Below are 15008 nucleotides of genomic sequence, written 5' to 3'. Positions count from 1 at the left end.
AGAGCTTCCTTTCCCCCACCCCCGTCGGTGAGGAAAACCACAATTCGTCGGAAAGAGATAAAATGTATATGTATTTACTACATATTAGTAGACTTTAAAATCGATTAAATAAGCCTTTGAAACCCCTATATTTTTCGGGGACTTCGCCCCTGGAACACTTTCGAGAGATTTTGGGCGACGCCCGACCACGCCCACTTCGGGCAAATCCTGGCGCCACCCCTGGTTTCACTGTCAAGAGCCGAAGCCAAGATTGCCATGGGAGGTGGGTGCGTGTTTTGCAAAAATGAATCAACTGGGGATCGGGGATAGCTAGAACCAAAGATGGTGTCCACATTATTAAGACAGTTGAAAAACATTATTATTATTATTATTATTATTATTATTATTGTTATTGTTATTGTTATTGTTATTGTTATTGTTATTATTATTGTTATTGTTATTATTATTATTATTATTATTATTTTATTGTTATTGTTATTGTTATTGTTATTGTTATTGTTATTATTATTATTATTATTATTTATTTATTTATTTAGGCACACACTACACGTGCCAAGGATTGTCAATAGCGAATTCATCACTGTCCTACTTGTAGGTGACCATCCCTTAAGTGCCTTTCACATCTATTCAGACATTGTCACATGGCTAGCCTTGCCTAAGCCTATGTTTAAACAAAACTAGATTTTTTACATCTATTAGGCCTATGTAGGCCTGCTAGCCTAGGCTACGTCAGGTCTAGACTAGGGGGTCACTTTTTTTCTTGTCGTGGACCCCCACCTCCGTCGGGAACCTCAAACCCCTCGTAAGGGAAATCCTGACGCATCACTGCAATGTTATTGTTTTAAATTATCAACATCATTAATTTTTTTTATAATATTATAATAAGCTGTTATTATTATTATCATTATTATTATGAGTATTATTATTTTTAGGTATTATAATTATCTTTAATTATTGTTTTAATAATATTATAAACTATTGTTATCATCATTCTTCATTATTCTGAGTAATATTATTCTTAGTAGTAGTACAGTGTATTTATTATTTATAGTTAACATTATTGTTTTTATAAATATTAGTAAAAACTTTTGTTATTATCATCAGTTCAAATAACTTAATTTAGATTCAAGTGTAGAATAATATTGAATTTCGAAAGATACTGGTAAAAAGTAACCCTTATTTTCTTACATAATGAAATTCGATATTATATTATTATGATTATACTTTTATTATGAGTAACTTACAAAAAGAAATACGAAAGAATGAGATAAAAGAAAATTTTCAAAACACAAACAATACAATGCAACTCGCGACGCAAGTTCCTCGTACTGCGTGCCTGACCTGCGTGATGCCAGTTAACCGGAACGGAAAACGCAGTAGATTTGAACAGAATCGACAAAAACCGGACGAAGAACCAGAACTGAAAACGGAACCTGAACTGGAACCTGAATAGATGTGAAAGGCACTTTACACAAGAAAAATTGTTAAAACAGATAAGGCATTGTAAAGAGCATAAATAATATCGATAAAATATTAAAACACATATTCAAGGATATTGAGAACAAAACATAGTCAACTCTTAGATATTGTATCGTTTATTAGTAACTTCATGAATCTCTGATTAAGTATAATATTGACAACAATAGAACAATCAATGACCTGCTCGCAATGAAGTATAAACGTAGGCCTATCCATGAAGTATAATGACCAGATCGATTTAAAAACGTGCACAATATAGTTGAACCAACTTCATAATATCAAACAAATAACTATGTTTTCAAAAAGTATTTTTAGTACATCGTACCGTGGTCATACGATACTTAATGGAAGAAAATAACCTTGATTGTAGGCCTATTCAACAGATACAAGGCTGTTTATGGCATGTTATCCCACTTGCACTATTTGGGTGTACGTAATAGGTAAATTGTAATGAATATAATATATAATTATGGTCTCTAAAACCTAATATTATTGTGGAGAAAATTTAAGTAGGAATGTTTAAAGTTATATATCTTAGTAGTGGACCTTTCCTGTTATTCGACTTTATTTCTACCCCTCATGTTATACTCTTATACGACCCTTGGAGTCCTTAGGAGGTCGACTGATACGAACCAGAACCACGCTTATTTTGATTAAACGGCAAGTTGTGCCGCTTAAGCGGCACATAGTCACACATACACCCCTCATCAAAGTACTTACCTCCTCACTAACTGATACTCGCCTACTAAACGTAATCGACAGTAAGCCCAGGATCACGAATAAACGAAATGCCTTCATAGTTTCAGCGGTATCAACAAGTCTGAAATTAGACTAGATCGATCTGTTAACAGACTGAAAACATAGATACTACCTTAGAACGATCGCGTGAAGGTAGGCCTATTTACATTATTAAGTCTGCATAATATTTAGTAACTCCACCCAAAAATACATACAAGTTTGGTGGCCTTCAATTTAACTTTACCAGTTTACTGCTATTGATCGAAATCTAATTTTACGTTCCTTTCTTCAATTGTTTAGTTTGTTTTTGTTAGTTGTTTAAAGTGTCTAAGCGTGCATAGAGTAGAGTTAGCATTCAGATGATGGCGCTAGAGCATGCACGTGTCAATATTCGAGTCTTATCTTAATATTTATTTTTCATGGATACAACGCATGGCTTTCCACAGTTAGTCACCTCATAATTAGATAATTTCAGCTGCCTTAAACACCAATGGATATTATTATTTGTCATTGACATTATATAGGTATAGACCTAATAGTTATTCTAATATTGCGAATTGCTGCGAAGCAGCCAATGCATATTCTTCACAGCAATTTGACCTCTGAAAGGTCATTGTTTGTCAAAAATCAAGGGCCTAATACGACTGAAAAGCGGAGTTTCCTTCTTTCGTTCTGCCGGGTAAAATCAATTACTTTAGGCGACGTTTGTGGACTAACCAACACGTACCAACGTCCGCAAGTCGCGCTAGCCTTATCCTACTCTAGACCTAGACTAGCTAGGATGGTATATAGGACTAACCTTGAAGGGACGAAGGTCCCAATGAAAAACAACGTCGCTCCTTGATAGCTAACATTGTCTATTTAACATCACAACAATTCATTATTAGAAATCTCAGCCGATACCTCGCACAACTCGTCTTGTATCTATTGTCGTGACGTCATGGTTCGCTGGCTCACATCTGTGATGTCTCGCACTTGTGATCAAATAACACGCTGGCTCGCACTTTGGCAACACTCTTTGGCAAATCGCCCCTAGAAAACCCGCCCTTGGAAACTTGCCCCATAAAAAAATGTACACTTCCTAGACCTGAGTCTTCAAAATAAAAATTGTAACCTTGGTAATCAACTACATTTTCCACATACATAGAAATTTTTGAAACTTTATTTTTAAAAAAACCTAAACCATACATAATTCACCACTATAGACACTTTTTGACAAAAATGAAAAATTACCACTTTGTTACCCAATGATAAGTGTTCTAATATAGACAATGGGTCGTGTCTCATATTATTTGTTATATTTTTATTATTCATTATTTCACTTGACTCGCATAAATAATTTTGTTCGAAGAACGTTTATATGCAGTTGTACTTCGCAGCCCTTCACTTGCAATTTGCAATTTCTAGTATAGAAACGTTTTATGCTTACAAGGCGAGTAAATGCTTTCGGTACACTACCAGACGGTTGTGGGAATTTCTCGAGGTTATTACGGAGATTTCGCTACCTACCGAAAACTGTATCACGAATACGAATACGTCATGTTCATTATCGTCATTTGTACCTAAAACATTCATTCTTGACAATATCGAGCAGAATAATGATCCTTCATTCATGTAAAAGGCATGGATGACCATAGGGTTATAGAGATGACCTACGTTGTTACAGGTATCGGTATGAAAGTGCAAGAGATGGAGTGACTAAAATCTTGATGACGTAGCTCAGGGAACAGTGTAATTTAACTGTTCCCTATGTAACCGTTCGTCATCGTTCTCGTGAGCTTGCGGAACCTCCCTATTATTAATAGACTGCACTAATGGTCGTCCTTGGAGAAGACTAAAAACTAAAACACTCTAGGCCTATCATTATGTGATGCAGTATGATGTAAACTATCAACACCCCCACAGAATGAAAGTGTTTAATAGACTAATTTATGAATTTCAGTGTATTGGATATTATATTTATCATATTTATTGGGGGGGGGGGTGGCGGTATAAATCCGTGAATTCTTACGATAAACTGATGAGACTCAATTTTAACCCATTTCTAGGACCCTGGATTGGTAACTTTCTTCATAATAGAGTTCAGCTAGTGCAAGTCCTGAACACTACTCTGAACCCTATACAACGAATGCTGGGTCCTCTCAAGTACGGTATGTGTTCTCTCGCCTCTACTTTACGGCTGCCAATCTCAGTACATTGATGTATTTATGTTGAAGTATGCTGATGACACAGCACTTGTAAGCACTCTAAAGGAAAGAGAATTTAACTAAAGGCTATAGAAACACAGTCTCATCCTTTGTTAAGTTGCCTGCTGATAACTGCCTTAAAATGAACGAACAAAAGACTAAAGAACTTAAAGTTTACTTTAGGAGGGAGCGTAACGAAGGCCAGCAGTCCCTGTGTTAATAAACAATGTAGGCCTAAGTATCTAGGCCCTACAATTGATAATAAGTTGAATTAGAGTGAGCAAGCCAAGATCACTAGACTTAAAGGGAACTCAAGGGCTTCACTTTTTGAGAAGACTTAAATTTTAAAATGTAGAACACTATCCTTAGTCTGTTCTGTAAATTGTTTGTAGAAAGTGTTACTATGTTTGGTTGTATTATATAGTTCAGTAGTTTAAGAAAGACAGATTATATAAAGAATAAAAGTGTACTAAATAAGGCTAGTAAATTAACTGATAAAGGCACCTCTCAGACTATGCTGCCAAAGAATTTATAAGAAAATCATCGCAATATTAAAAGATAGAAACCACTCACTTTTTAATGAAATAAATGTCTATACTCAGAAAAGAGATTACGATCTGCTAATCGCCGTACCTCTAGATTTTTCAACTCATTCATATATTTTGCAATAAGATAAACTGAAATGTCTAAATATGTTTATCACTTGTCTCTTTTAACTGTATTTATTTACTATATAACATAGGCAATATCTTTTTTTCCCCATATTTATGTTGCTTACTTTTTGCTTTTCCTGTTATATTTTCGATGTTTGTTAATATTTTTGTATCTGTATGAATTGAATTGAAATGTTTACACCCAAACAGAATTTCCGAATTTTGGACAATAAAATAATCTTCAATCTTAAATCTTCTGAATCTTGATCCATTGCGGTGTCACTGCTTACGTCAGCTTGGCGTGAAACCACAGTAACCATGTTGGCTGGTCACATAACAGTTCATGGTACTACTGAATTTTGTTGTACGGTATATATTACCAGGTAGAGTCACTGGTTGAGAATGCATCTTTATTTGTGTCGTATGCAATGTCCGCCTTGAAATGAATATCCTGAGCAGCACTAGTACTTGATGCAAAAGAGGAGTGCCCTATCAATTTTTCCTATGGTAATCGGATTCGAACGCCCAAAGTTCTAGTGGCGGCCTCGTTTGATTAAGGCGTCTGCAGCAGAAGGTTCCGGGTTCGGGTCTCTTGTCCCACTCGCAGATTCCTCTTATTTAACGTTCAAAATTGATAGCCCTATTATTATTATTATTAATAATAATATTATTTTTGTTTAAATTATTTTATTATTATTATTATTATTATTATTATTATTATTATTATTAGTAGTAGTAGTAGTATTATCATAATTTTTTGGACCTTTTCAGTGGAAAATCGATTACAGCGCCAACAGCTTGAAGAGGATGGCAGGCTCAGTTTCAGAATTGCTGGAATTGAGATAGATTACGTCACGCAATTGGCAAGGTCTTTGGACTTATTGCTGGTACCTCATCAGTGCTTTTTCATTTATTTCATTGTGAAAAGGCTCTAGAGAAAAAGCCTTTGGAAAAAATCTGAACCTTTGAAATTTTTTTTTTTTTTTGGGGTAGGGGGGGTGTCGTACGACCTTCCTGACCACCCCTTGCATACACCCATGTATTATTATTATTACTATTATTATCGCAAAACAGTTGAGAGTTTATCTCTATATTATACCACGATTATTTATTAGAAGTAGCCCATCATTTCCGAGATATCCCGTCTTGTCATTAAAATGGTTAAATTAAGATGAGGGCGCATCATCGATCTCATTTGCAATGCATCAAGAATTTGTGTTTTTCGACTACGCATGTACAACCATGGTACAACTGAGCGTAAAAGATCAGCTGCTCCTAATCGGATTCGAATTCTTAACAAACCCCCAGTTGCCCAGTTGGCTAGGGCGCCCTTTAGAGACAGCAAATGGTCCAAAAACGATGAGTAAAACAATGTTTTTTATTCAGACTTCATCAGCATAACTATAGCGTTTATTATTCATTTAGCTTATGACAAGAGGACAAGACTAAATATTCTTTTCCTGAATGAAAGATGTTTGTGTTTTACTGCCTATATTTGCACCATTTGCTGTCTATGACGATAATATAGTCCTTTATTATTCAATACTCAAATAATAGACAAATTCCCAGATACGTATAGATTTGACTTAAATTTATTCTAATACATATTTCGATATCTTTTATAAAGGCATAGTATAAAATTTACCTATTGAGGTAATATATCGGATACAGTATATACAATGTAGAAAATAACCGGCGAGTCAAATGGCCGAGCGGTTAAGGCAGGGACTGGCTCTAGCGGTCCGTTGGTGTTAACAAGTTTTCTCGGATGATTACTATAACCGTAGGCCCAGTGCACAAAATTGGCTCATGTGCACTTTCAAAGAACCCAGTGCATTTTTCAAGACGAGTAGGGAGTTAGCCTGGTGTTGGTCCATACAGCCCATGTTACCCTACGGTTATGGACCATTAGATCCGTTGCAGGATGTACGAATGTAAACGTAAACAGTTGATTTTAAATATTTAGAATAAATATTAAAGTCACCAATAACGCAGAAAAACTATGAACGTGAACAGCTGCTGAGTTTGGATCGGTAGAGAGGTAGGTACCAGGCCCACAACTTAACCAATCCTCTCCGAAAGGTTGAGGGTAGACATTGGTATCGACGCTATATGGGGTTCGACTCGTGTCGTAGTGATAGTAATTTCCCTCCTTTACAAAGTAAAATTTAGCTGTGGAAAGAAAAAAAAATGGAAGTCAATACAGATGAACATTAAATTTTGTCACTCAATGCGTATTAAAATATCGGAGTGCAAAATTACATTTTGTACTACACAGAACCTAAGCTTATTTCCTTTGGAATCGACTGTCAATATTAATATATTATCGTAAATTACTTATATAAAGTCCAAGAGATATTTAAATATATCAATACACATAAAAGTTGAACCGCAATAAGCCTATAAATAGACAACATAAGCTTATAGTCATAGTCATATATATTTATATAGCGCCTTTCTTTGCAGATACGAAGCGCTTCTGTCCCTGGTCATTGGATCCACATGCTAAGTGTTGCTGCTGTATTCAGCGCAGGAGCAAGCAACCCCACCAGGTACCCATTTATACTCCTGAGTGGAGAGAAGCAATGCAGATAAAGTACCTTGCTTAAGGACACAAGTGAAATGCACAGCGAGGGATTGAAACCCCGACTTCAAAGTTCGGAAATCAAACCTGTCACGCTGCGCCAAACCGCTTCTAAATAATATCAATTAAACAATCAATTATATTTTAATAATTCAGTTAAAGCGACTATTCCAAGTGACCCTATAGTGTATGCCTACGCGACGGGCGTCGTACTGCTTAGTAATCATACTACGCTCTATATTTAAGAAAATCATTAAAAAAAAATAGTTTTGGATACATACATTTACATTAAGCAACACATAATAAATCCGGGGCTATAACATAGTTAAAGTTACTACTTTCTGATATACTTAACCAATTAAGTAATTAATCAATCAATTAAATAATCATTTTTTTTTGTTATAATTAAGTATATGATATATACCATCAAGCCATCTGAAGGCTGCATCTGGATTAGCTGGAACTCCTCGGAAATAAGTCTGGAAAACGATATTCTTTTTACTTTCATCATAAACCCAATGTTGGTCTCCTTTGGTAAAAACTGTGTATAAATCGTTCCACGAAAGCACTGCATCTAAGTCACTCGGAAGCTTAGTCTCTCTTGGAAAGCCTTGCTTTAGATTTCTATTCCTGTCGAACTCCCAATATAAGTTGCCTGAAAATTCATAAACATCTTATATCAAAATTAGTCACACATTCGTTGTTATTGTCACCCTGTGATTGCGTAAATGATGTCGGAATGCAGCGCTCGTGCAATTCTTCTGATTACAACAACGTAATTAATTTGATATGAATTCAACGATGAATGTTTAGATATCCAATAATAGGCATATACCTCTACGGTTAGATGATAGTATTGATCAGCTACCTCGTTATTGTGACGTAATAATAATAATAATAATAATAATAATAATAATAATAATAATAATAATAATGTAGTTTTTATATAGCGCACATATCCATCTAATGTAAGATGCTCAGGGCGCTTGATAAGTGGACTAGGAACTCGACCAATGACTTTCTTCGCCCCTAAGGGTCCCTTCTACCCGGTAACCCGGTACCAGCAACTCTCGTCGTCCACTACCAAGGCTGTCTGTTCAAGTACATCGGGGTATCCCCCTACTCGTCTCGAAGGATGTACGGGTTCTTTATAGTTCACACACCATTGACGTGTGGAAAATGTACTCATGTTATTCTTATTTATTAGATGATATTCAGTCCGTATATCGCGCAAACCATAGCACCGAGACAGCATTACTTCGGGTCGAAAATGATATTCTTACGTCGAGGGACGATATTAAACTGTGTCTGCAGTACCTGATTTATGGAACTATTCACCTGAACCTATCAAGATTATCTTTATCTTTCAATTGCTTTAAAAAAGCACTAAAAAAGCATCTTTTTATATATTCGTCTTCTTCCATTATGGTGTTTCGTGTCGGCTTCGGACTCATTTATTTGTTGGTGGCCAGCTTTGGGCTCTACTTTCTCCTTTATCGAGACAGCGCACTGTCTTTGCGGTGCACGGTAATGGAGCCCCAGTATACTGCTTAACGTGTGCCTGCCTGCACACGGGTGCGATAGCGACGCTGTTTCCATATATCAGGTGGTGAAGTCCCACCCTGTCACCTTCTGTTTTTCACTATTGTTTTGGCATTCGCATTTCTTATTTAAGTTTTTTACTTATTTTGTTTGTTTGTTTTTTTTTTGTTTTTTTGTTTTTATCTTGGCAGAGTTTATGGGAACCATACTTTAATGCAAACCGTGACTTAACTATTAACTTATATTAACACAATATAAATCGTTTACCTTTAAAAAACACGTATGTTTCTTCACGAAATCGGAAGTATGCAGCATCTATGTTATTCACTAATTGTCGAAATTCATTCGAGATTGGTTTTGGGTAGCCAGGAATACGAGTTCCTTTTATCTCAAGACGAGTAACATCATTTCCCTGTTTCAAAATTATACAACATGGTAACAAAGTGTTTCATTCTTCCATAATTGTGCTTGTATAATTTGATTAGCACAACAATGCATCACACGTTTATTTTACAATAATAATAATAATAATAATTGTTATTATTATTATTATTATTATTATTATTATTATTATTATTATTATTATTATTATTATATTATTATTTATTTAATTATTTAGATATGCACTTTTTAATCAGTGGTACACATCCACAGGTGTCTTAAAAACATAAATGTTAATCTAAAAAATTACAATCAAATTAAAACAAAAGAAAAAAAATGAAACAGATTAACTAAAAATGAACATCATCAGACTGTAGATGACGCATTTTTCTCCAGCAGCTACTGTATACAAGAAACGAGTACACACTCGGAACGCCCAGGCCCGATCGCAACAGGGCTCTAGTGCGACCGTAATCTTCAAGTTGTGCCAATCACAATGCCAACGTGTGTCACCCTCATCAATCATGAAGGAATACGTTTAGACTCACTGCAGTGGCATCAAGAGCCAGTAAGGGCCCCGGGGCAACACCTCACATCCCCCTTCACTTGGGACCCCACTCGGCTACTCCCCAAATTAAGTCTCCTCCTAAGAGTTTGTTCTGACAACAAAAGTCTTCATCCTGGCTTGGGCTCAGGCCCTATGGAGAATTTGTTCTTACCCCGAAAATTGTTCATCTTGGTCCGCCCCCCCGTAGACCCGGGGCAGCGCCCCTCCCCTCTGACCTCCCCCTCTCGACGCCACTGACTCACTGTATTGTTCCTCCATGCATCAACCGGAGACTGCAAAATGTAGGCGTATACCTGGTGTGTGTGGTTGCAGCGGTTTACACTGGGATACTGGGATACCTAGTTTGTTGTTTTAACATGTACTTACGTATTCAGCATATAGGCATACCGAAATATATCATTATAGGCCTATTTTATTATCATAGTAAATAGAACCAACCAAGAATAGTCTATAGTTAACTTACCTGGAATATATAAACTCCAGACCCGTCGTAACTTATAGCGTCTAAGTTAGAAATGCAAATATCTGGTGTGCTGCCACCGTCAGTATTTGGCGTATCAGGACGGGGATCAGTGCTCGAACCTTGAAATAAATATGCATATTGTAATAAATGCTTTAATGATGGTTGTTAGGCCTAACCATTTAATTGTTGGTTTGCCCTTCTTTTTTTAAATGATAAAAAGGGGTGGTTTTTTTTTTCAAGATTACTCATCAGATGGAATAAAAATAACCCACAGTTGACATTTTGCAATGAATGTAGGCCTAGAATGGCAATATCGTACATCAGACAACAACTTTAGACAACTTTGTAGGGCATATGACAAAAATAAAACCAGATCAATTCACTCATTTTTTTTATTTGTAAAGAAAAAAGCTGAAAAAAACCGCCTCTATTTTTTCAGTGAGTTAGGAGCGGGTGAGGAGATCAACAAACAATTGAATTTTTTAGCCTAATGGTACAGCTACAGTATTTATTCTTTCTTTATAGCTCAAAAATAACCTTTACTATTTTTTATATTATTAATATTATAATAATTATTAATAATATCATCATTATTGGTATCGTTAGGATATTATTATCAGTGTTATTATCAATAATAATGTTGATACTATTATCCTTAATGGTACTATTATCATTAGTGCTAAATACACGCTGAACTGACCGTCCCGCTCACCGTATAAAAACTGTATTCCATTGATGTCGTCTTGCGGTAGCTCGAAATCCGGAATGTAACCGGCATAGTAGGGCGCCATCAACGCTTGCGGATCCTCCGAATGTGCAAGACCCAAGCTGTGACCAAATTCGTGTGCAGCTACTTGAAACAAATCAATTCCTTGAAAACAGAATGAGACCAATATATAATTTAATGCACTAATATTTAAAAATAGTTTTATTGTCTTAAAAAAAAAACACAATTAGTCACGAAAATTGGTTTCCGTGTTAAAACTCACAAAAAATAAATAAATAAATAAATAAATAAATAAAAAATAAATAAATAAAGTTAATCCCATTTGTTTTGTTAGTATCAGCATTATGTACTGCCGTCACTCACTCGCCATTAAGGTAGGATTAGTTTTGTCCAAAAGCTCTGGTTCTAATTCTGGCTGTTAATACGTTTTGCATAATATTTAATTTTGCTTTCCAATTTTGGGTCTCTACAGAAATCAAATATGTCGTTATGTACCTCCTCTACCATTCACAGTGTATAATTCATCTTCATCAAAATGAGCGTCTCCTCCTATTCCATTTCCAGGAAAGTATGCATGCGCGAGTACTCTTCCTGGGCCGTCGAAGTCATTACCATCTCCATGATAACGAGGTGTAAACGAAATTTCAATGTCTGCACTGCTGTCCTTTCTAACTTCCGTGAATGTCAGACTTGTTACGTCACTCCAAACTTTTAATGCTCGTTCTATGGCAGTTCTTGTATTCTGCTCTGTCAGATCCCCTGAGTAACTTTGATAGCTATTTTTAAAGAAGAATCAACGCACAATATTAAGAGTATAGTTAATATACACAGTTATATAATATCTCTGTAAGGCAGGCGTTTAGTAAAATATAACTTTTTAGATTTGGTTCTCTTCAAAGACAGTAGCTCACCACTTAAATGGTAGATATCGATGACAAAAGTCTGATTTATGAAGTGACAAGATATAACTAGTACCTTCAAATTCAAAATTCACTTATTGGTAATAGTTAACTTAACGTAAACTAGTTCACTTGTTAACTGAACTAGTACCTTAATTTGTTAACTATTAACTACCGGTAACTAGTAAATTTAAGAACTGATGTTTGCCCTCCTGACGTGTTATTGTCCCAAATGCTCAGTACGTTCCCAAATGCTTGCAAAAAATCTAACAAGTGATTAATACGGGTGGGAATCGAGCCCACGACCAATAACTAGTCTGGTGTCTTAACCACTCGACTACAAGCTTGCGCTTGGTGTCTACTTGGTGGCTAGTGAAGATTTTTCGCAAGCATTCGGGAACGTATTGAGCATTGGCACTATAACGTTAGGTAGGGCAAACATCAAGTCGTATTATTTCTTCGAAACATAACGCCATCGGAATAGCACTGTAGCACTCTCTGTTACTTGGGAATCGGATTCACTAGTTACCAAGCGCTAGCTCGGTGGTCGAGTGGTTACGACATCAGGCTAGTTATCTGGAAGTCGTGATTCCCATTCCCGCCCGAATCACTTGCGAGATTTGTTTTTGCAGCATTTAGGAACGTACCGAGCGTTCACTACTGTTACACGTTAGGTGGTGGGCAAACTTCACTTCGTATTCGTATTATTTCTACTGACGCAAAATGCCATCAGAATAACTAGTAATCTTGTTAACGCCCGTTAACTCGGATGCATCAAAGAGGTGTTGAATGCTACTGAGTGTGCCCGAATAAAATTGAATGTGCAACTTGGAGGGGCACTAATGTCTAAATTAAAACGTTCGCTACTTACTTGTATGTTAATGCAAGGGTTGACCAGCGAGTTCCATATGTCACGTATCGCTTAGCACGAGGCGATGCTGACGGTATGTCCGCGATATCCCTTAGTCCACACCTCGATTTGTTCATCATTGCATGCATTTCGTCCGTCATTGTGCCAGTTTTCTCCATACCGTTGAAAGATTGGAAACGCATTAATCCCTGTTTCATCTCATCATCTGTATATTTTTCTCCTTTTAATAAAGAATTCATGTAGCCATATTGTTCCAGGTATGCCTGTATTTGAAGATAAACATTAACATAAAAATCACCATCATCGCTCTCTAACTTGGTCATAATCGTCGTCATAACCTTCGTCGTCCTCCTCATTAACATACTATCATGTGATTTAGAACTACTATATATTCATTGCACGAAATACTGTGTCCTAATGAAAAATCTAGGTATCCAAACAATAATCGGGAATTCTTGGTTCGAATCTCGATTGGGATATAGCCCTATTCTTTTCTCCAATATTTATTAACATCTTAAAGTAATCCAGAGTACATGGGCAGTAAAATAATCTGAAATATTCTAAAACTGGGCTACATATATCAATATTACAAAATAGTCCTAATGAACTTTAAAATATAACGTCGTTTTTGTTGATGCAAACCCCTGAAAAAATAAACAACATTCATTGATAAATAAAAAAAGACACGCATTTGGAAATGAAGATGACACTACAAGAGGCAATCACGCCACGTTAACAATAATTGACCTATAAAGTTACCTCACTTTCCATACCTAGATATACAATCACCGGATGTTATTCGTAATTTTTAAGGGTTTTTGTAGTCGCGTTGTAGCCTATATTTTCTAACACTCGGTCTACATTTCTTGTCTGATCAGATATCACTAAAGCACTTCATGTGCATAGCTGAGTAGCGTTTTGATTCGAACCCAGGACTTCAGAATCCGTGCGTTTACTTCATTTAGTTTATGGTTTTTCACCTTTTCCTGCTTTTTAAATTATTGTGTTTTTTTTAAGGTATGGAATCGTTGGCAAAGTAATTTTGAGCCAGAAGTGTCAGTACTTTGGCGAGTCAAATGGCCGAGCGGTTAAGGCATGGTCGCTGCAACCTACAGCCATAATATCGGGGCTGGTTCTGGGAAGTTTCCGAAACTTCGAGTCGAATAAGGCCCCAGTGTACACAATTGGATCGTGTGCAGTTAAAGCAAGGACTTTTAACTGTTACCAGGATAGGAAGCTGGCTGGTTTAAGCCGTCTAACTTGAATTAGACTTATGTGTGGTATTTTTATGCAAATGAGCCAGATAAGCACAATCTGCACTGCTCAGAAAAACAAAACTTTCCTTAGCCACACAATGGCCACACTGCGTATCGGCTTGGCGTACAGCAGCTAGGCCTAGCTTATCTTATTTTTGTTTGTTACGCACCACTGACTTAGGCTGTTTGTCATCACTTCAAGATGTCTACCGATTCGTGGAAAAGGCCTATTAAAATCCAAATATTGGCGTTTGTGAGCAATACATTTTAATTTCATATAGGTACGTAGTAAGTATATGAATAATTTGAATGCACTAGTTAGTTGATAACTTCATTCTAATTTGTTTTGGGTCTTTTTTCTGCATTTTTATAAGCGGTTAGACATGGCCTAGGCCGGGTCTAGGCTAGCCTAACCACATTAATTTAAAATCAAATTTGTAGACATACTTGCCTTATATCTTAATTTGCAGGTGATTTTAGTGGTAGACTAGTTTGTTTTTAAGTGTGTGAGTATGATTGATTTGCATGCCAAGTGAAATTAGTACCCTTATTTTGCTTTGTTTTACCGTACCGTAATTCTCGGCTAGGCCTAGCTGTACGCCAAGCCGATACGCAGTGTGGCCATTGTGTGGCTAAGGAAAGTTTTGTTTTTCTGAGCATG

The 15008-nt window shown here is 36.3% G+C and overlaps 2 protein-coding genes across 3 annotated transcripts in view; both read right to left on the bottom strand.

Moving 5' to 3' along the window:
- The window catches only part of LOC117110049 (matrix metalloproteinase-18-like), a 10426-nt gene extending 6522 nt beyond the window's left edge, over positions 1-3904 (bottom strand). The window contains exon 1 of one of the 2 annotated variants that reach the window (XM_033252623.1): positions 3780-3904. Coding sequence is in view for 1 of the 2 variants with exons in the window: in XM_033252622.1 (XP_033108513.1) it covers positions 2200-2277 (78 nt within the window). In the remaining variant the exon portion in view is untranslated. Of the gene's footprint in view, positions 1-2199; positions 2524-3779 lie in introns of those variants that run through there. The other variant, XM_033252622.1, reaches the window with a different exon arrangement.
- A 2728-nt stretch (positions 3905-6632) lies between these two features.
- The window catches only part of LOC117110048 (matrix metalloproteinase-18-like), a 10123-nt gene continuing 1747 nt past the window's right edge, over positions 6633-15008 (bottom strand). Inside the window, exons 2-8 of the mRNA XM_033252621.1 lie at positions 13092-13354; positions 11817-12097; positions 11307-11465; positions 10595-10713; positions 9450-9594; positions 8065-8295; positions 6633-7228 (exon numbers count right to left, since the gene is read on the bottom strand). Of these exons, the coding sequence (XP_033108512.1) occupies positions 7011-7228; positions 8065-8295; positions 9450-9594; positions 10595-10713; positions 11307-11465; positions 11817-12097; positions 13092-13354 (1416 nt within the window). The 3' untranslated portion in view covers positions 6633-7010. The remainder of the gene's footprint in view (positions 7229-8064; positions 8296-9449; positions 9595-10594; positions 10714-11306; positions 11466-11816; positions 12098-13091; positions 13355-15008) is intronic.

The sequence above is a fragment of the Anneissia japonica genome, unplaced genomic scaffold (assembly GCF_011630105.1).
Source record: "Anneissia japonica isolate Jap-2015-1 unplaced genomic scaffold, ASM1163010v1 scaffold287799_len804019_cov200, whole genome shotgun sequence".
Classification (NCBI taxonomy): domain Eukaryota; kingdom Metazoa; phylum Echinodermata; class Crinoidea; order Comatulida; family Comatulidae; genus Anneissia; species Anneissia japonica.
Note: the sequence above shows the minus strand (reverse complement) of the source record. Positions and strands in the feature narration are given on the sequence as shown.